The 23,278-nt window shown below is 39.2% G+C and overlaps 1 protein-coding gene across 1 annotated transcript in view; it reads left to right on the top strand.

The window, feature by feature from the left end:
• Positions 1-13,353, top strand: part of LOC119794424 (CD48 antigen-like) — a 169,830-nt gene extending 156,477 nt beyond the window's left edge. Inside the window, exons 3-6 of the mRNA XM_038301979.1 lie at positions 11,518-11,643; positions 11,724-11,887; positions 11,968-12,055; positions 13,238-13,353. Coding sequence (XP_038157907.1) covers positions 11,518-11,643; positions 11,724-11,887; positions 11,968-12,055; positions 13,238-13,353 — 494 coding nt within the window. The remainder of the gene's footprint in view (positions 1-11,517; positions 11,644-11,723; positions 11,888-11,967; positions 12,056-13,237) is intronic.
• The last annotated feature ends 9,925 nt before the right edge of the window (positions 13,354-23,278 follow it).

Here is a 23,278-nt window from a genome sequence, read left to right as displayed (position 1 = left end):
TAAAAACAAAAAAAACAATCATGGATAAGGAAAAGAGCAGTATATTCACAGATAAGCGAGCTGGAACAGATGGGTTTTGAGTCTGGCTTTGAATAAGGAGAGAGTCAATACTGCGGAGGTCGGGAGGAAGTGAGTTCCAGAGCTGGGGAGCAGAGCGGCTGAAGGCTCTGCTCCCCATGGTGACAAGTCGAGCTGGGGGTACAGTGAGGTGGATGGAGGAGGAGGATCTAAGGGAGCGGGAGGAGGTGGCAATGTGAAGGAGGTCTGACAGATATGGAGGAGCAAGGTTATGGATGGCTTTGAAAGTATAGAGAAGGATTTTAAATTGAATTCTGAAGTGAACTGGGAGCCAATGGAGTTGGTGAAGAACTGGGGAAATATGATGGAAGGAGGGGGTTCTGGTGATGACATGAGCAGCTGAGTTCTGAAGAAGTTGAAGTTTATGGAGGGATTTATGAGGGAGGCCGAAAAGAAGAGAATTGCAATAATCAATACGGGAGGTGATAAGGCTGTGGATAAGGACAGAGGCAGTATGAGTGGTGAGGGAGGAACGGAGACGGTTAATGTTGCGAAGGTGGAAGTATGCAGACCTGGTAATTTTATTTATGTGAGACTGAAAGGAGAGGGAGGAGTCGAGGATGACACCCAGACTCTTGACCTGAGGGGAGGGGGAGACCAAGGAGTTGTCAATGGGTAGTGAGAAACTTTTGATATTAGATAGGGTGGATTTAGTGGCAACGAGGAGGAGTTCTGTTTTATCGCTGTTTAGTTTAAGGAAGTTTGAGGTGAACCAGTCTTTAATTTCAAGTAGGCAGTTAGTATGGGACAAGGGGGGGGAGTGAGGAAGTGGGTTTACTGGATAAATAAAGCTGGGTGTCATCCGCATAACAGTGAAAGTGAATGTTGAATTTCCGGAAAATACTGCCAAGGGGAAGAAGGTAGGTGATGAAGAGGAGGGGGCCAAGAACTGAGCCTTGAGGAACACCAGAAGTGACAGGGGAAGGGTGCGAAGTGAAAGATTTGAGCTGAATAAACTGAGTGCGGTCGGAGAGATATGAACGGAACCAGTCAAGAGGGATGTGAGAGATGCCAAGAGAGGATAATCTATTGAGGAGAATGGGATGAGAAATGGTATCAAAGGCTGCACTGAGATAGAGAAGGATGAGGATGGAGAGAATTCCGGAGTCAGCAGCTATAAGGAGATCGTTTGTGATTTTTATTAGGGCAGTTTCAGTACTATGAGAGGGGCGAAAACCAGACTGGACAGGCTCGTAAAGACTGTTGAGGGTAAGAAAGGTGTGGAGTTGAGCAGACACAGTTTTTTCAAGTATTTTAGAGATAAAGGGAAGATTAGAAATGGGACGAAGATTATTAAAGTTAGTGGGATCAGAACCAGGTTTTTTCAGAGTCGGTGAGACAGATGCAGTTTTGAAAAGTGAAGGAACAATACCAGAAGAGAGTGAGGAATGAATAATGGAAGTAATGAAGGGGAGGAGGGAGGTAAGACAGGTTTTGACCAGAGCTGTGGGGAGGGGGTCAAGAGAACAGGTAGAGGACTTGGATTTTTGAATGAAGTCAGAAATTTCAGTAGAAGTGGGCAGTAGGAAGGAGGAAAATGACTGGCTACGGGGGACGGGCGGAGTTGAAGTGGGAGGCAAGGCGGTCATATGTAATTGCTGGTGAATGGAGCAGATTTTTTCATTAAAGAAGGTTGACAAAGAATTACAGGTCTGAGTAGAATACATGTAAGAAGGCAGGGTGTCAGGGGGGTCAAAGATCTTATGCATTATGGAAAAGAGAGACTTGGAATTTCCATCATTGGAACAGATAAGGTCAGAATAGTAATTTGATTTAGTAATGGCTATTGAATTTGAATATTGAAGTAGATGAGTTTTATGCATTTCTTTGTGTATGGAGAGACCAGTTTTTTTGTGGAGGCGTTCCAGTTGCCGACCTTTGGCTTTCATGAGGCGGAGCTCAGGAGTAAACCAAGGGGCAGAGCGGGAAAAGGATACAGACCGGGTTTTGAGAGGGGCAAGGGAATTGAGAATATTGGAAAGCCCAGAGTTGTAGTGGGTGACAAGGTGATCCGGAGAGGAAAGAGCAGGGATTGGGATATTGTCAATGTGGGAGGATAAAATGTCTGTGTTTATGTTCTTAATATTGCGGAAGGAAATCTGGCGGACAGGCTTGATTATGGAGAGAGACAGGGAAACGTGGAAGGATAAAAGAAAGTGATCTGAAATATGGACATCATCAGCAGAACAGTTAGACGGGATTTTAAAATGGGACAGTTAGATGATTTTACTACTCTGCTCACTTGTAAGAGCTTTACTTTCTCCTTGCCCAGCCTCAGCATCCCCCTTTTTTGAGGGGGTAAGTACTCTAATCGTAGGCTATTCATTAGAGCATGTCATTATTAGCATCAAGGCATACTCCCACTGTATCGGAAATCACAGAGCTCATCCGGAAATCCAAATCATCCACCTGTCAACTGGACCCCCTCCCAATACAACTTGTCAAAACCTGCCTTCCCTCTCTGGCTCCCCTTATCTCCGCAATGATCCACTTCTCCCTCAGCACTGGAACTGTCCCTACACCTCTAAAAACTGCTGCCATCACCCCGATTGTAAAAAAAACCTGTTGCCGACCCCACCAACTTCAACAACCTCCGTCCTATCTCCAATTTACCCTTCATTTCCAAAATTCTTGAAAAAACAGTTGCCTCCCAGCTCCATTCTCACCTATCTGCCAACAGCCTGTACGAAGAATTTCAGTCTGGTTTCCGGCCACTCCGTAGCACTGAAACAGCACTCATCAAAATCACCAATGACCTCCTCATTGCATCTGATTCTGGACTACTCACCATCCTCATCCTCCTCGACCTGAGTGCAGCCTTCGACACCATCTGTCACATCACCCTCCTCAGTAGGCTTTCTTCCATTTACATCACAAGCACTCCGTTGGACTGGTTTATTTCCTATTTTCCTGACCGCACTCACTTCATTCAACTGAACACCCTCAAATCCACCCCCTCCCCCGTCACCTCAGGTGTGCCCCAGGGCTCTGTTCTGGGGCCCCTGCTCTTCATCACCTACCTCCTTCCCCTTGGCAATATCTTCCGTAAATTCAACATCCACTTCCACTGCTATGCCAATGACACCCAGCTCTACCTCACCACGCAACCATCGTCCTCTCTTCCGCCCGCCTCCCTCACAAATTGCATCTGTGAACTAAAGGCCTAGTTCACCAACAACTTCCTTCAATTAAACAGTAGTAAATCCGAGGTTCTCCTCACTGGCACCAAATCAACTCTTTCCAAAACCGACAGTTTCCAAGTTACTATTGATAGTTCCTCCATCTCCCTCTCCCCCCAGGTTAAGAGTCTGGGTGTTATCCTCGATAGCACACTATCTTTCCAATCCCATATAAATACGGTCTGCCTATTTCCACTTAAGAAACATCAACCGCCTCCATCCCTCCCTTACCCCACACACTACTGCCATACTTGTGCACAGCCTTGTCACCTCCCGACCAGATTACTGCAACTCCCTCCTCTTTGGACTTCCTCAGAAATCACTCCACAAACTACAACTGGTCCAGAACTCAGCTGCTCGCATCATAACAAGAACTCCCTCTATCCACCACATCACTCCGGTCCTCCGACAGCTCCAGTGGCTCCCCGTACAGTTCCGCATTCAATATAAAATTATCATGATGACTTTCAAGGCACTTCACCACCTTGCCCCCCCATATCTGTCAGACCTCCTGCATGTTCCCACCCCCTCCCGTGCTCTTAGATCCTCATCTGCTTTGCACCTGTCTGTCCCCTCCGCCCGTCTCACCACCATGGGGAGCAGAGCATTCAGCCGCTCTGCCCCCCGCCTCTGGAACTCTCTACCACCCCAACTTAGAAACACGGACTCAATTCTCCATTTTAAAATGCAACTGAAAACCCATCTGTTCAAAATTGCTTATTCTCTTTAAATATCAATTTCACTGTCACAGCCTCTGTATTTTTTTAATGTTTTTATTTTTATTTTTTCTGACACTGTTTTTATGCTTTTTTACGGTGACCTTGAGTGTCCAGAAAGGTGCCTTTTTAAATAAAATGTATTATTATTATTATTATTATTATTATTATAATATCAGAACCACAGAGGAATTAAAAACAAACTCAGCGCCCTCCAGAATGGCCTTCAGCCAGGAACAAAACATGCAGCTCACAATCTCTACACCCTGTATCTGGCATGCTGCGTTCTCACACCATCTCTCAGATGTCCTAATCCATGGTTCCAATCCAGTCCAGTTATTAACCAAGTCAGTCCAGTCAGTCCGAACCTATTCAAATCCTCCTATCAAAAATTTCAACCATCTGAACCCCTCTCTCTCTCTAGTTGCTCTCAGGCAAGTTGTTCATTTCATATGCTAGGGCTTCTGCACCTGCTGGGAAAATATGGGTTAATGCACATCTTAAACAAAAACACAATGAAGGATGAGACTTTTGTCAGCCTGTCCTGGAAGAAAAAATGTTAACATTTAAGGATTGTAACAAACACAGCCTGAAAAAAAAGAACATGTTTAAGCAAAACAATCTTCAATCAAAACAATCAATTTTCAAATATCCATTAATGTAAAAATGTCCATAGCTGCATATTGGTTATTAATTCTCCAGTTTTATATTGTTAAAACACTTTACAGAATTTTATTTTTTATATTTTAACTCTTCCCTATTATGTTATTCTTATACATTTTTCTAAGGTCCTCATTTGTGTGACCATTTTCAATAATCTTTCTGCTGCTGTAAATTTGCCCATTGTGGGACAATAAAGGGATTTCATATTCTATTCTATAAAAGGGTTAGAAATATATAAGTAAATCTAAACAATGTATCTACAAAATATATCTGCAAAATCTCTAATATTCAACAACAAAAAATACTTAGTTAAGCATATTGTGCAAAACAACAATAAAAAAATTAAACTCCTATCCGATTTATAGTCCCCACTCTGTAGATTTATTAGAATCTGTCCTTAAATTACAGCCAAACCCATTTACAAAGTAACAGATAAAAACCTTTAGATAAACCAAACATTACCGCCACATATCTGACTCAATAACCATTAAAACAACTATTTTCATTCATTTCAGACGGAACTATTCACAGACTTGTATTATATTAAACTGAACTTCCAATTTTCACCACTGTTCTGCGCCAAGTTACATTTCCTCTGATCACGGAGCAAATCCCGATGATGAGACAATGAGACATTTGTTCTTTCAATCAAGAAAGAACAAATGTCCTGGTTCAAGGTGTCCTGGTTTTCCCAAATGAAAATATGGTCACCCTAATATAATTTGACCTTGACGTCTAACGTGAGATCCCTTGTTGCTTTAAACTATTTTCCTATAAGCTATAGTGAGCCGCCTTCTGCTAAGGAAGTGCGTCCATCAAAAATGTGTCTGTCAGTGAAAAGGATAGAAGAAAAAAAAGGAAGAGAAATTTAGAGAAAAGAAAAAAGAGATAAAAAAAAGAGAAGAAGAGAAAAAAAAAATAGTACCTGTTAGTTCACTCCACCAACTTTAGGATTATTTTATTGTCTCTCTCTTTCCTTTTAAAATAGAAGAGAAGGAAAGAGAAAAAACACCCCAAGAGTCCGTTTCAACTTGATCCCCTCGCTTTTTTTTCTCTCCAGTCTCGTTTTTTCGTAAATGTCCTTATGGGAGGTATACTGGCAAACTCTAGCCGTAATGTGACTGGTACCCGCTGCGTACGTTTGTTTTTCAGAAATGCATCTTTTGTGTCTGCAGGCAGACCGGGAATAAAATCACCGTCCCTTTCTGCATGCGCGTTCACGACGCTACGGAAGCCGGCTGACCAAACCAGCGCATTCAGCTCGGCAAAGAACTCATGCTCTTCCTCAACACTGAAGTCCTCAGACATTTTTCTTTCGTTGTTTCTTTCTTTGCACAGGTAAACAGCACATTTCTTCTTCTACGCTTACATTATTGGCAGAGCAGACGCTGAATGCGCACTTTCATCTGGTTTGGTGTGCCGGCTTCCGTAGCGTCGTGAACGCGCATGTGCGCGCTTTCAGGAAATCCTATACACTACTGTTTATGCTCTAAAAACATTCTAAATGACTTCGTTTCGAGTAAATTCTGGATGCTACCCACTCAGGACACTTGGAATACATTGGACGAGCAGTATGGAGGAATATTGACACGTTTTTTGTGGACTTTTATGGACCTTTCTGTCTCGGGCGCCATAGACCTCCATTATTTGAATGTCAGCAGACAGCAAGAAGCCTCCCAGATCTCCAGATGCATTTGAGATATCAAAAAAGTACTCCAGAGTGTTGTTCAGCATGGGGGTGAGTAGAAAATGAAGGCTAATCATGTTTTGGGTGTACTATTCCTTTTATAAAAATGCTGCCCCAGCTGCCAGTGCAGTGTTGCCAACTCGGCTTCCCCCAGTGTATGACCTCATCCGCACGCGCCGGCTACTGTTATCATCTTGTCCGGTGAACTGCTGCTAGTTTTACTCACATGCCTGGAAGATGTCTAGTGCTTCTACCACACATGATTTCGCTCTCAAAATGAAATTGACGGATTCAGATTAGCTAGCCGAATAAATAGAAGCGGTAAAGCGTAGCCACCTGTGGCCCGGGCTGCCTGTCACAACTCCAGTCCGGCGCGCGGATGATGTCATAAACACTCTGCTTTGTTTTTAAAAGATATAAATGTAAAAAATATAACCGTGGATGTCTGGGGGACAGTGATTCTCCTACATGTTATGAATGCTGGTGTACCATAAGGAATAAATTATGAACAGTTTAGTTTGTACCTTCAAGTCTGTGAGGGATTTGCACAAACCAGCCAGAAAACCACTGAAATAAAAAAAAAGTCTTAATTTATTCCAAAAAAGTTAAAAAACGTATAAACTGGGCCCAAAAAAAAGGTCAACAAAACAGAATTTAATTCAGGCTTTAACATAAAGAACTCAAGGACAAACTGACCTAACAAACACGACATGAGGGAAACTTAAATAGTGGCTGATCAGACCACACTTGACAAACAAGGGGGATAACTGACTAACAAACTAATAAACAAATAAACTTAATTAAACAGATAAATACTGGCCAGACATTAAATACACTAGAATTTTAAATTGAACTAATTAACAAAATTACCCAAACAAGTAATATTTCAACAAATGATAAACAAATATCCCTTCCCATTACACCATTACAAATGGTTTGACCCACTGATTAGCCTGCAACCACCAATTGAGGAAAGCTGGAGCTCATTGCAGCCCTCCACCAGCAGATCCCAAGGAAGCTGGCAACTCAAAGAAAAAAAGAAATGAATCAATTGCATCTTGACAAAAAAAAACCTGACAAATAAAGTTCACTAAATGTGTGCACTGCAAAAAGCTAAATTAAAATCAGGCTAATGAAAATATACGAGATGTGCAACTCTTTTTGAAAATGATAAATGTAAAAGTTACCAAACAGCTTCAGAGTGTGACAGCAGGCTGTCACAAAGTCGTTGCCCATAGAACACGTTACTTGGATATTACCTATCCAAATATCTTTAAAACAGCTCCAAATGACACAAAACTCATATGGGGGAGTAGAACATGATGTACTAACATAAAATCAAGGGCCGATTGTAAAAAAAAAAAAAAACGGCGTTCCCCTTTAATGATGATACCTGCAGACCTTTCTTTGTTGATCGGTGTAAAGAAAAGCCTGAGACTGAACGAGATTTAAATGGCAGATACGATAGAAAGGCCTACACATTACAGCTGATCAGAAACAGAAAAAGTTCACATGAAGGAATAAAATGCTCTGCTTTTTTTCATTCACAGCTGATCCCATCTACAGAAAAGTTGGTGGCTCAGTTGTTCTGTCTCCAGATGATTTTTCAAAGCCCATCATGGAAGCAACATGGAAGCACAACCCAGACTTCGTCTTGGAGTGGTTTGGGCAGGAAATTATTAGCTACAGAAGTTTTAAAGGTAGGTTGACCCGCTGGCTAGAAAACAAAGGTGTATAAAGTACTCAAAACAAATACCAAGTAAAAATAGCTCAACATAAAATTGATTTGGTAATAATGACGTCCTTATATAAAAGTGAGAAAATTGTTCCAAACTACGTTTCTTTTTTCCAAGTTTGAAAATGTTTTGCTTCTGATCCATAAAGCTTTCTCAATTAAAAATGTCTGGAGTAGATAGATAGATAGATAGATAGATAGATGTACTTTATTTATCCCAAGCTGGGAAATTGCAGCGTAGCAGCAGCTTTACACATAGTGACAGTCACAACACAATAAGATAAGAAAAAAAGTAAAAATAACATAACATCCACGCGTATTTACATAATAAGGGTAATTTACATAATAAGGGTGCAGTGAACAGCCCTGAGGTGCAGTGAACAGATTATAAATAAGTATTAAAATATGGAGTGCAGTACAGTACAGTGCTGGTTACTGTATGCTGAAACAAGAGTTTATTTTTTATTGTACAGTGTGATGGCATATGGTAGGAAAGATTTCCTGTATCTGTCCCTTCGACAGTTTGGATCTCCAGGATTTATAGAATAAGAATAACCCAACAAAAGCCTTGTTGTGGCTTAGAAAAAATGCAAAAATTGAACCAAAACAGGTCCACCCCTTGTAATGGGGAGTCGTTAGGGTCATTATTGGCCTGGCAAAGAACAGAAACACATCAATGACTTTAACCTGAATGACTGAGAATCTTCACCAGCATTGTTTGTCGTCCATAAGAACTCAGAATAACACAAAAACCTGAATTGTGTTAAAATATCTTAGAAGTAAAACAGAAGGAACTACACTTCATTTTAGCTCCAATAATGCAGGATGTTTTAGCAGTGACTTGGTTTATCAGCTTTCAGGACAACACTGGTACTTTACCTGTCCTCACATCATAGTGACTCTTATTCTAATCTGATTGATGGTTAAGAAATTTAACTTTATCTTTACTAAAAGTGTCAACGTGGGTTGAGGACCCAAATGCAGAGATGAGGAGGCAGAGATGAGCTCTTGCAGGTTTAATGAAATCAAAAGGAATCAGAAACCAAATCCTATTACAAAAAATACAAAAAAAACTAAAAACACAAGACGTCAGAGGAAAACACACATAAGGAGCCAAGTAAGCAACAAGAAACCAGCAAGAGGAACTGGAGAGGAGGTGTATATTTGGGGGCCAGAAACAATGGGATAACTAATTATCTGATAGGAAGCAGGTGTAGACAAATATAACCAGAAGGAGATAAGGGAAAAGAGACCACAAGGGGGCAACAAAGAGCAACTAAAAAAATACAAGACTGCCTAAAATCCTGACCATGATTTAATTCTTAGCAAGTAACAAATGTCTCAGATTTTTTAGTAAAGTAAAATGACAGTGTCTAATGTAACAAAATTAGAGGAAACGTCAACATTAAAATAAAGTACTCAGTAAAGCACAGATTCACAAAAAAAAAAACTGTCCAAAGCTTTTTTACTCTAAGTGCATCACATTTGATACATAAGTTGTCAGACCACAAAACCATCAGTGAAATTGTTGTTGTTGAAAAACCTCACAATGTACAATTGGACACATGTAACAAACAGAAAACCTATTATAACATTGCATGAAAATTCCAAATGTATCCAAAATTATGCAAATAACTTATCTAATTTGGCCTATTGAAAATATATAGGGTTTTTTCCCCCTGTCAAAATGTTTAATGACAAATCAGGTTTCAAAAAATGTTAATTTTATACGTGCTTTAGCCTTTAAAGAGTTAAGTATTGTAGAAAGTGAAAGTCCTTAATTACTATACACCAGGGGAGTTTCCAGGACCTGGAAACATTGGGGGCGGAGTGTAAACCCTACTAGGGTCACATTTGGGAATTTAACTGGGAAAAGGGCTTTTTATTAAAGTCTTGTTGAGCATTCTAGCACATTTGAAGCCAAATGTTGCAATATGCACAATTTGCTTTACATAAAAAACTAGAACGGAGGTCTTCAACAGGGGGAACTCCTAAGGGGTCTATGGAGGTACTGCATGGGGGTCAAGTTTTGGTTTATAAGACTCTTTTAATATTCCCCCTGCAATTCTTTCTACTAACTGAAATATCTTTAAATACACATTAGCATCAATTCAACACATTGTAGTTAACACCGTTTCATTCACAACACCTGTCCCATCGAATAGGAATCAGAATCAGAATAAAATACTTTAATAATCCCACAAATTACTTTCGTTACATTCCTCCATCTGTAACAGAGTGACTATAGGACCAATTTGGTAGAACACAATTTCATACAGTATGTATAATTAGGGGTCCGTGCTCCATCTCGCCATCCGTTTGGGGGTCCTTGACCTGGAAAATGTTTAAGACCCCTGATTTAGAGACATCATTTGATTTAATCCGTAAATATCACATCTAGAGATATATATAAAACTGTAACTGGAGCGTGTAACAAAAGTAATTTCCCTCTGGGATTATTAAAGTATTTCTGATTCTGATTAATTGCTCATATTGTTTTCTCACATCCTGCATGCATCTTAAAAAAAGATAGACCAATATAACCAACACATTACAGCCAAATTACACTTTCTATTTTTCATTTCTAGTCTCTGGCTTCTTCATTTTGATTATTTGTGAAAATGGTTACATAAAATAAATACTCAGGGCTGACTAATATAAATTTTTTCTTTTAGCTTAACTGAGGCTGATGCAACAACCTCAGAGTTCATTCTTAAAGAAAAAAATAGAAAAAGTTAAGTTAATGTAACTCTTGAATATGAAAAACTTAAGTTTCTTGTAAATTCAGTTTAACTCACTACACCCACTTCCTTTTTTTTCATAATTTAAAAAACTGCCTTATAATGGCATGACGATCCTGAACTTAATCTATAATTTTTACGACAATAAGAAACCAACACTAATTGCATTTATATATACAGAGGGATTAAAAACAAAAAAATTCCAACAAGGTCTATGTGTCATTTTGCCTGGGTTTTTCTATAGAAATAAACGGTAAAATAATAAAACATTTAATAAACTATGGGCAGTCTGTTAAAAAAAAAACTGCCACACAGCACACCTATTGAGAAGCATGTGAGGTTTAAAAACTATGCACTATGATCAGATCGGTAACTCTTTGTTGATGTTGGTATCACAAGAAAAAACAAAACAGGCAGGGGGTCTTCCTAGTGCTACTACCCAATCACTGCAGCCACTACCATACAGACTATATCATGCTGATGTTGTCATGAATTAGCTGCCTATGTTGCTTCACCAGAGCATATCATAGGGCTGCTCAGTTAATTTCTTACATCCCCAGAGAAAAAAAAAGGAAACATGGATCGATGAGGGCTAGAGCTGGGACTTCCCAGTCTAGGAAATGCCTCTGTTATACACTTTTGCCAGAAAATATCATAAAACGCAAGAACCGGCAGATTAACATCATCCATGTTGTCTTTATCTGGATCCTGCTTCCAGGTCGCTGTGACTTTGATAAAACAAGTGGAAGTTTGACCATCAACAGTCTGACTCTAGAGGACAGCGGCAGCTACACGCCTGAGATCAACAACAAAGTTCTGGCGAAAAAGAAACTCCAGGTTATCAGTGAGTTCAGCAGGTTTGACTGAGGTTTGTTAGGTTTTAACCTGAATCAAGTTGAGATAATCTGTTCCTGTTTCTGTCAGAACCGGTCCCAAAACCCACAGTGTCCATAAAGTCCAACCATGAGAAGGATGCCTGGAGTCTCACCTGTGAAGCCCAAGTCACTGCTGACTTTGGACCTGTGACGTATAAATGGAAAACAGGTGACACAGAGTTGTCCACCGACAAGGAGCTGCTGATAACAACGGTATGAGGATGAGAAACCCTGGAAGAACTCAGTAGAACCTTCATGGTTTGGTTTAGAGCTGTTTTCTATTTATTTCTCAGGAGAATAAGGAAAGCTCCTTTTTCTGTGAGTTGGTAAACCCTGTCAGCAGCAGCTCCAGTGAAACAGTGGAAATACCCTTTACTATAGGTGAGTTGAAAAAATTCCCATCTATGCTTTATCCTTTCCACCTTCAGTTGTCAAACAAACAACATCTTCCCGAAACATTCAGGACAGTCCTGAATTCCAAGCTTTTGCCCGAAAGTGCACGTACAATCCCGAATTTCAACCAACCTCATCTGGTCACCCTATATCCGGATCATCTGTGATGATAATCACATTGGAGAAAAGTATGTCTACATTTAACCCATTTCCTTCAGGAGCAGAGGGCTGCACTGTGCGGTGCCTGGGTTTTGCTCAGGGACCCAGATGGGAGGCTATTTGGATCGAACCGGATACTTGCAACTTTCAGAGCAAAAGCACACTGCTCTAACCAATCGGCAAACACTCCTTTGGTTTATACCTGTTAGAGCTTAGCATTTACAGGGTTTTTCTGCACGCAATCACCCGCAGTCATTCACTCGCTGTTTAGACAGAATTTTACTCACAGCTGTTCTCCATCCCCCCTCGGACTACAGTCAACCTTTGGATCCCGGTAGGGGAGACTGACCGGGTTCCTGGAAAAGTATCTCAAAGTTGTAGCCACAGTCTTTAGCCAGAGTTCACTTCACGCATTGGAATCAGTATATTGGCATCGGACTCAAAGGACCAAATAAATTTTAAGTTTAAACACCCAAACACTTCAAATAACCTGGGGAAGAAGGGCAGGCAGAGATGTCCTCTGTTACGGTCTCCCACCACTCTGAAGGACCTCTGCTGTTTTCCTTGCTCTTTATTGTATAAAAGGGAGTCCCTAATAACAATAGGTCATGCTGGAACTTTAAAGAAATTTGTGGGGAGAAAGTTACAGCGAGATACATGAAGAAGAACATTCACTTCCTGGCACCGGCAAGGAATACTTTCACCAGAGTCTAGTAAAGATAATACAAAGAATAATCAAGGTTAATACAGGATGAGGTTTAATAAATTTAAATAGCTCCAACAGGTACACTGTTAACTATATCACTATTGCATTGCCTTGAAATCGTACCTCATGTTAAAGCATAAATACATTTTGGGAAGATAAAAAAAAGGTGAACATCAAGCTCAGTCTCAAGTCTTATAAAGCCTCTGATATTTCATGCTTCTCATCAGCCTCCTTGTACCCCAGTGATTTAAACTCCTAGACTGTGAACAGTTCATTGTTTTTAATGCTTAACTCTTTCATTTCAGAGAATCCTGCTTTAGCAGTGGCTGTAGCGGTTGGGATCATCCTGCTGGTTGCAGCAGTGATTGGAGCTGTTTCCTTTTCTATCTGGAAATGTGAGGAGACTGCACAGAAAATATAACAATTACTTTTCTGTTTTATTACATTTGTTTGTTAACCTGTCGATGGGTCAGTGTTTTTTGGAGGTCTGGTATGCAAACAGCCCATTTATCTTCCTTCAACAAATAATTTCTGAATAAGATTAAAAGATAGAATCATTACCAGTAATCCCAGCAGGTTACTAGAAAGATTTATCGATGTGAATGAAACAAGACTTTGAGGCTCTGACCCCGGCAGTATGCCTTGATGATAAGAATGACATGTGCTCTAATAAATAGCCTAAGATCAGAGTACTTACCCCCTCAAAAAAGGGAGATGCTGAGGCCGAACGAGAGAGCGTAAAGCTCTTGCAAGTGACCAGAATAGTAAAATCGAGGAACAGAGGAAAGGGGTGACTTGGATACAAAGAAATTATCAAAATTAGCAAATCTTTAGGATAAGTGGTTGTTACTAGAATGAGTGATGGGCAGGGGCGTCGTCTAGGGTGAGGAGGACAGTGGAAAAATTACTTTAAGGTTTGGGATGACTGCAATAACCCTCTGCCAGGAACAATGAACCTGACCAAATAAAGATAAAGCAATAATGAGCTGCTAATGCCCTGTTAATGTGATCCTGATGATGCGCTGATGAGAAGAGAGCAGATTGACCGTGTCTTCAAAGGCATAAGGAGCAGGGCTGGCCATGTCTGCAATGGTTTAAAGCAACTAATGGGAGATAAGGCAGATTTCTTACATGAAGGAAGGGAGGAAATGAGTAAGGCTCGTCACTGGTGATTTGCCAAACCTAGAGGCTAAGAGCATTAAAAATTTAGTGAAAAGGGGACATCTTGATGAATGAATAAGAAAACTGAAGAGGACCATAGACCAGTTGTAGAGGGGAAGTTTAGAAAATGCCTAAACTGGAGGGGGGTTGGGGCCGGTAAGGCAGGCGGGGGGGAAACATGGGGCCGCCTTTGTCCAGGCTACCAGGTTCGGTCGTCCCCAACTGGCTCCCTGCCCCTGTCCGCCCGGGTTTGATTTTGAAATTCCCCCCGGACATTGTAGACCAGTTGTAGACGGAAAGTTTAGAAAATGCCTGGGGTGGCAGCAATCATGTTGCCTCCATGCTAAATGAATGACCTAAACTGAGATTAATTGGGCTGGGATTAGTACTAGTATAAGAAGCTGGGCTGCTATCACGGGAAAGCTTTCTGATAGATGACGGGATTGCTAATTAGCTTATTAGTGACATTTAGGTGAACCTACATAAAGCAGAGGCACCATTATACAGCAATCAAGAAGATGCATGAAACTTCCCTTAGAATGATGCACATAGATGATTCCTAGAGATACTCTGAGGAGCAGATTAAATGAAGGACTATATAGAGAGCTGAAATCTGACTGGTGGATAGAAGGTGCCAAGAAATATCCCTAAGGACCTAAGGACAAGCTGCATCTGCACAACTGTATTGGTCAGCAGCATAAACATTGTCGTTAAAGATTCCAACCAACTTAAGAATTTGCTCATAGCTTTTTTATTATTATTATTATTATTATGTATTGACCCACATGCAGCAGTGTTAATTTCGTCAGCTTTTTTTAAATTTAGTCTTAGTCTTAGTCACAATGACAAAAATCTATTTTAGTCTTGGTCACATTTAGTCATTGCCTTCCCGATTTAGTTTTAGTCTTAGTCTAAATGACGAAAATCTATTTTAGTCTTAGTTAAATTTTAGATTGGGGTTCCCCTGATAATGGCTCTTCATAGTTTTTATGTACGTGTTCAACTCTGAGTGGACCTACTTAGAGTTGATTGAACTAATTCATAGCAGCTGTTGTGAACCTAAAACTCAGAGTTCACTACCTTAGGCTAGATTAATTAGGGTGGCAGATTTGAATCTTAGGCTTTGTTCACACTGCAGGCCTCGATGCACAATTCCGATTTTTTTAGTGAAATCCGATTTTTTCGCGTTTGCGTTCATATTTCCAAATATATGCGACTTGTATGTGATCTCCTGTGTCAACTGCAGCCATACAACGCAAGTGTCCCGCATGCACAGTAGAGGACGCAATGACGTCACAGGCCAACGTGCTCGTTTTTTCCAGAAGTAAACATGGATGGTACTGCCATGGTTGTTGTTTTTCTTGCCACTTCTGCATAGCAAGACACATAATGACGTTCAGGTCGGATGAATCCGACCTGGCCGTTCAGACTAGGAATGCACGATATTGGGATTTTGGCCGATATCCGATATGCCGATATTTTAAAAGTCATGTAGCCGATAACCGATACCGATACCGATGTTAAAGCTGGACAAAAATAAGTAGTCATTGAAAATAGCAGTTTTGTTATCCATTTCTGACACTTTGAAAAATAATATACTCAAATATATTTTCATATGCTGATATCAAATAGATTTTTGAAAACGCGGTATCGATCTATTTTACTTTCAAAATCTCGTAAAATTTCATTGTTCTGTTACAAACTCTTGTGATATTTTGCAAATTCTTGTGAGATTTTGTTAGTAAAATAGATCGATACCGCGTCAATATATCAACATATAAAAATATGGCAAAATTTCGTGAATTTTCGGGGGATTTCGTAGCATAACGATGACATATAGCAATATTTCATTAGTAAAAGAGATTGATATGGTGTTTTTAAATGGCAATATATCAGCATATGAAGATATTGTTATATTATAATGTATAAATATTTTTTCCCTCATCTTTAGAAGTTTTTAAGTCTTTAAAAAAGAAGTTTTTGAGGAAGAAGTAGTAGTATTTTTTTTTTTAGACTTTAGAAACTCAGAAGCTGATCAAATATCGGGTTAAATATCGGTGGGGTGGCCGATGTCCGATATTCCGTTTTAAGGCCGATACAGGCCGATACCGATAGGGGGCCGATTATATCATGCATCCCTAGTTCAGACACATGTCGCATTTGAAAAGATCAGATTCGTATCGGATTCAGGACCACATAGCCAAGGTCGGATTGGAAAAAATTGGATCTGTGTTGTTCAAACTGCCATGAAAAGATCAGATCCAGGTTGCATATGGGCAAAAAAATCGGATTCGGGTCACTTCAGGCTGCAGCGTGAACGTAGCCTTAGTTTGTTAAACCTGCTTCCTAAAACAGACCCCAGGATTTAAGCTATTTATTTAAAAAGAGAATTAATTTATGCTATTTGGAGTTCCAGGGGCTATTGGACTGGAGACACAAGAAGGAGCTAATGTTACGTGGTGAGATACAGATGATAAGTTTGAGCTTTATTAGTCAGGAATAGTGAATGTCCGGACTTACAGTCAACTGGGTTTTATCTGTGTGGATAGGGGGAACACTGAGAGGTTCAGGGGTTGCGATGGGGCATAGCAGCAGAGGCATGGTGGAGAGTTGGCTGGTTTGGTCAGGAGCTTGGAGCAGAGAATGGAGCCAGCTGCCATCCAAAAGGTTCTAGTTTTGGGGGTAAATCCAGTTAGAATCCAATTTATAGTTCAATCAATTTTTTATAACCTCATAGATAAAAATTGTTTAGATAATTTTTTTTATAACAGCTCGGTTTAATTTATAGGTTTTTTTTTTTTATCCAAATGGAGTGTCCATGTCAGTCTTGGTTCTGTCCAAGTTTTCTTTTGAGTATTCAGTTTTACTTTGCTACATATTTTCTAGTTTTATTCGTTTAAATCTTATTCTGTCTGGATATATTCTGAAACCTGGACATATTTGAGTTCTTGGGGTTTTTTTTTTTTTTTTTGTTCTCTTGTGTTGCTCTCCTTTTTCTTAGCTCCTTTCTAGAAGCCTCTGTTCACACCTGCTCCTAATCAGCTCATTAGTCCTGTCTTTGTTCAGTCTCCCATATAAACTCTCCCTGTATAGTTCCTCAGTGCTGGTTCCCTGTCTTTTCTCATGCATGTTTTCCCTGATATCTCCATGGTTCTGAGCTAATAATGGGGATGATGTATGTGGATCAGTGTTGTATGTGTTTAGGATCATTGTGTCATTGCAACATCAGACATTTAGGTTTATTGGCTCCACTCCATGATTATATTTAGTCCTTAAAGGACAAGAAGAAAGTTTGGTAGCTTAGAAGTATAGTGTTTTGGTCATATATTAGCACTGAACATTTGTGTATCATTTTACAGAAAACTTCATGCACTGCCCCCCAACTTGGTGAAGACGCATCTCATGTTGTCAGAGCACAAAACTGAAATACCCTTCATAACTGTAACTGTGTGCTAGTCCTCTATGGGAACATGCGACAGAAAGCTTTTTAACTAGAAGAGGACTTGAATTTTAGTATTTATTACTCACAGCAATATTTTGAAGTCAAATGAGAAAAGGGGGGGAACACCAGTGTACTGTTTCACACAGACCTATAAGAGGGATGGACAATGGAGGAAGAAGCAGAAGAGAAAGGCAGACAAATGCTCTGTTCGAAATCCTGGGAAGTGTCCTTAGAAGGCCAGATTCGAAGGACAATTACGTCATATCGTGGCGCCGAGGTCTGGTCAGATTCCAAGACTCCTCGTTATGCGGCCTTTGTCGTGGAAACTGTCCTCCCAACGACTTAAAATTGATGCTAAGTCTTATAAAAATTCAAAGTTCTTAGAAAGCAGTAGAAAAGTCTTCACACAATGATAAAAAATCAGGGAGAGGCAACTGGGTCCAGGTCCGGAGTGTTTTATTGCAAAATACAGATAAAACACCCGAGATGCGTACCGGTCCACATCTGACTTACATACAGAAATAGTCCCGCTTATATACACTCGAGGAGCATTATTTTTAAAGCCTTTCTTTTGATCTATCAAAGCCTTTTCTTTACTCTTTCATGGTGACAGTTCTTGTAGATCATGATGACAATTAGTGCAGTTAAATCAAAAACACATCATAGTCTTAATCATCAATATGTCAGAACAATGTTTTCATCCAGTGTGACTTACGATCATAACTTTACATAAAAAAAGGTCAGCATAAGTTTAAAACTCAAAGTCCCAGTAAAAACCTCACTTTTTGTGTGACCAGTACCGTACCGCTTGCTTTGGAGATGACAACTCAATACATTACAATTAGTTCAGCTGAGCTGTGCAACCCTGAACAACCCATTCTCAATGCGTCTGTCTTACAAACAGGTCTAATTTCTGCACCCTGGTTTTATCTAAGCCTGAAATGGCCTTGGACTCCTTTCAATGTTTCTGTTCCCCCGCTCATTCTCTGTGTTTTCCCACCCTGGTCTTATCTCTCAGACTTCAAGGCTGCGCTCAAAGCTGCAGCTGCAGAGAGCTTACACACACACACTGCTCTCTATCTCTCCACATTTGGTGGCGCACACTCTTTTGGACTCTGTGACCTGTATAACATAAATGTATTTAGTGTAAAACATTTATTCAATATGTAAGACATGTATCCAATATATTCTAATCATTGGTGCAGATTAATTTACTTCATCACCTTAAAATGCGTCCTTCTTTTTACCCAATTTGAAGTATGGGTCCGATGTATCCTTGGTTTACCCAGGAATCATTGCGAGACCAAGCAAGCCGTGACTTGCTCCGTGATCAGAGGAAAGATTACTTGGCGCCGAACAGTGGTGAAAATTGGAAGTTCAGTTTAATATAATACAAGTCTGAATAGTTCTGTCTGAAATGAATGAAAGTAGTTGTTTTAATGGTTAGTGAGGCAGATATGTGGCGGTAATGTTTGATTTATCTAAAGTAGGGCTGCAACAACAAATCGATAAAAATCGACTTTTAAAAACGTTGGCAACGAATTTCATCATCGATTGGTTGTGTCGCGCGATAAATGCGTCATCCGCCGCCGTCATCACATCCACTTGACTGAAACGGGGGAAGAAAAAAAAATACGGCAGAGTGAGCGAGCCAGCGCCGCAGGTGCAGCGTTGCCAACTCAGCGACTTTTCAGACGCCTCCAGCGACTATTTTTCAAAAAAGTGACTACCGACAAATCTGGCGACTTTTTACGGTGTCACTGGCGGCTTTTGGAGAATCTTACGTGAAAGCATGTATCGTTCCAACTCTGCCGTGGGGCACCTCCCCCATCCCAACCCCGTTCTCCCGCAGGAGTCCCTCTCAGCGCTGCAGTCAGAGCCGCAGGATGTTTACCCTCAGCGTCCAGACTGCAAATGAAGCGCGCGTATGCGCCGGGATTGGCGGCGCAAATTGATCACAATAATTAAAATAGCCTGCGCTTTGTAAAGCGAAAAAAGTCGTAACATGCAACTTTTGTCAAAACAAATTAACATGGCACGGAACCACCATGTTTGTTTCGTTTTAAAGTGGGGAAACGTAACGTTAGTTTCTCAGGTAGCTCATCTGATGCTTTCCTTACCGTGTTAGTAGGTTACAGACAGTGATAAGGTTGGCTACTTATTTTACTTTTAAGTTAATTTAAATTAGCTTAAGCAGCGTTTATATTTTCTTTATAAATAAATTAACTTGCAAATTATGAGGGCAAGGCTTTTAAAGTTTAAATCTTCTGGCAAAGATTAAGTAAAGATCCTGCAATTTATGGAAGTAAAGCACAATAAAATCCAGCAAGATCAGTAATATGTCAATTAATTATATGCCACATTTCCATGTAAATATCTGTCTTTGGAGGATGTGTTTTTTTAGCACCCCTAGTTCTCTCATTTTTATTCCAAATACAATTTATAATTTGAATCACAGGGCTGTTTTTATCTCTATGGTTAAGTATTTTCTCAAGTAGCAACTTTAACTGCTATACTTTCCTGTCTTAAAAGGCAGAACTCTTCTAGTCTAAAAAAAACTAATTTGTTGAAATGGGGGGGCCTATTGTTTAAACCCCTTAGGGGCTTTTAAAAACAAAAATGTCTTTTTTTTGCGCTTTATGAAACAAAGTACCCTATATTTTGCGGATGTACAGCTACATTTCTCATGTAAGTTTGCGTAGTTTTAAAACAAACATTTATTTTTCATATTGCACCAGTACAGTTAATGAGCAACTTGAACTTGTGTGCTTGTTTGTTCTGAATAAAATGTTTATTTTGGAATAAAGAGGTTAATATAAAAAATATTTTTTGTCCGATTCATCGATTAATCGGCCGATTCATCGATTTTTAAAATAATCGTTAGTTGCAGCCCTAATCTAAAGTTTTTTATCTGTTACTGTGTAAATGGGTTTGGCTGTAATTTAAGGACAGATTCTAACATATCTGCAGTGTGGGGACTATAAATTTGGTCGGATTTAATTTTTTTTATTGCCGTTTCGCACCATATGCTCAACTAAATATTTTTTGTTGTCAATATTAGAGATTTTGCAGATATATTTTTTGTACATGCATTGTTTAGATTTATTTATGTATTTCTACCCCTTTTATAGAATAGAAAATCCTTTTATTGTTCCACAATGGGCAAATTTACAGCAGCAGAAAGATTATTGAAAATGGTCACACAAATGTGGACCTTAGAAAATGTCTAAGAATAACATAATAGGGAAGAGTTAAAATATAAACAATACAATTCTGTAAAGTGTTTTAACAACATAAAACTGGAGAATAAATAACCAATATGATATATATATATATATATATATATATGTAATATACAGATGAAATGGAAGGAAAAAAACAGCGAAGGACAGAGATTGAGGAAAAAGTGCGGAGAAAACGCAGAAGGACTGAGAGACGGGGTTGAAACAAGAGTAAAAATACAGAAGGACTACATTTAATTCAGATAACTATTTTTCATGAAATGTTTCCAGAACTTATTGGGCACTTTTAATAAGAGGGTGTATTTTTTTTTTTTTTACTTGTAAATTAGATCTTAATTGGACTGCCAGAAATAATGGATCACATTACGTTCTGTGTTATAACTGGTAATTTCTTCGGAGAATCCTTGAAAGTTCTGGAAAAAGTTCCAGCTAGATTCCTTATAGAGGATTAGAAGGTACCTGAGTAGCTAAGTAGTTAAGTAACGTATATGGTACAGAGTAGTTAAGTAACGTATATGGTACAGCTACTTCCAATTAAGCACCACATTTTGAATCAAATCACAATGATATCTGGTTCTTAATATTTTAAAGTTGGCTCTTGAAAAGTGAAATAAAGGTTATTTACACAAAGGCCCACATAAATCCCTGTAAAATACCAGATAGTAGCTTCAGAGGTTTTGGAAAGTCCCCTATAGGTTCCATCAAAGAACTCGGTTACTTCCATTGATGTTCGATTTAGGGCTCAAAAAGTATCAGTAATGTTACCGCTACGTTTATTACAGCCTGAGTTTTAATGTTTTCTGTTTGTTATGTTTTTTAATAAGCCTTTTGTTCAGAAATTTATAAGACATAGAAAAACATAGTGCCTAATCATGCAACAAGAATTACAGAATAAAATATGAAGACTGAAGCAGACCATGTACGAATCCAGTCTTTTATCCGAACACATCTGCAGTCAGGCAATGGGAATGAGACTTACCGTTTCTCTGTCAGTCTGAATATTTTCTGTCACCAAAACACAGGGGGTAAAAAAGCTGATGTATTGTTCTCTGCAGGTCAGAGGAAGGATGTTTAGGGGAAAAATGACAGGTGTTCCTGAGTGCTGCTCCTGTTTACATAAGTGCTACCTTTGAGATGAGTCTACCTGGGTCCTGGCATGTGGGGTGAAGATGGAGGAATTTAAATTAAAAGTATGGAGGTAAAGAAGGCGAGTGAGGTGCTAGTGATGGAGTGATATTGGAAAGTATACTCACCTTTACATGTGCAGACAGGAATGGCAGTGAAATGACGAACATGGGATGCAAACAGATTTTTCTTTTCCGTTGTATCATCCAGGACTCGGCATGTTCTGACAAACCCAATCTCAAAGCAAACAAACATAGAACAAGCATTTCTGTGAACGTTGGTCATATTTATCATGTATGAACTTTCTGCTTAAAAATGACATTAGATTTTAATGTCAGACCTGTCTGCAGCAACAGTAGCCCATTGTAAAATGTGAATTTCTGAGCAACACCAAGAGGTTCACTGAGCTATTTTACTGAATTTTAACCTTTAATGTTGATCGTTGTCTATAATACTGTAAAATAATGTAATGGTTGTATTTACAAACTAAAATAAGACATGATGACTTATTAAAAATGGGACAAAAATGTGTCTGCAAAAAACAGAGGGACCCAGTTCTCTGCTTGACATGAATAACCTGCATTATTAAGCACAAAGAATAATGTGGATTTATCCATAAATGGTCAAACTAGTTTAATATCCGACATCAAATCTGAACAGCCCTACTTTCAGAGGGAATTTGGATAACCACCATATGCTTTGCTGACTTGGAGGAGTTTCTTTTTAGTTTCTTTAATGGATTACTGGATCTTTACAGTACATATACTAATATAGACTAACTAGAATGCTTTGTTCGCCTTTTAATTAAACTTATAGGGCTGCAACTAATGATTATTTTTCTAATTGATTAATCTGTCGATTCTTTTTTAATCAAGCAATTAATAATCAGACAGCAAATGGTTCATTAAATAAGATTTTTTTTCGATAGAATTAAACCATGAGTTCTGAATAGAGCATATTGAAGATAAAAGTACTTTTGATCTTACATGCAAAATTTTTTTATTCCCACAAATTTAGTATAATTACTGCTCTAAGTGGGTTGCTCTGTCACCTAAATGCATGTTTTAAAGTCTCTATTCTCCGGTTAACTATTAATATATTAGTAAATTAGTTGATGATTATTTCAATAATCTATTTATCACTATTTATTCCTTTAATTGTTTCAGCCCTACTTATGTGACAGAGTTAAACTCCAGCAGGAACTTCTATGGATAAAAAAAAAAAAAGGGTCACCAGTTTGATGCTTTTTGCATGTCGTGTTCCTACTGGCCTCACAAAATGAAAACCTTCAGATTACATTGGAGGCACTAAATTTTTTGCTTTTCATTTTTAAGTCTGGCACTATAGTCCTCATCTGGAAAAGGACAATTGTTGTT

The sequence above is a fragment of the Cyprinodon tularosa genome, unplaced genomic scaffold (assembly GCF_016077235.1).
Source record: "Cyprinodon tularosa strain WSP-4 unplaced genomic scaffold, ASM1607723v1 ctg48, whole genome shotgun sequence".
Lineage (NCBI taxonomy): Eukaryota > Metazoa > Chordata > Actinopteri > Cyprinodontiformes > Cyprinodontidae > Cyprinodon > Cyprinodon tularosa.
Note: the sequence above shows the minus strand (reverse complement) of the source record. Positions and strands in the feature narration are given on the sequence as shown.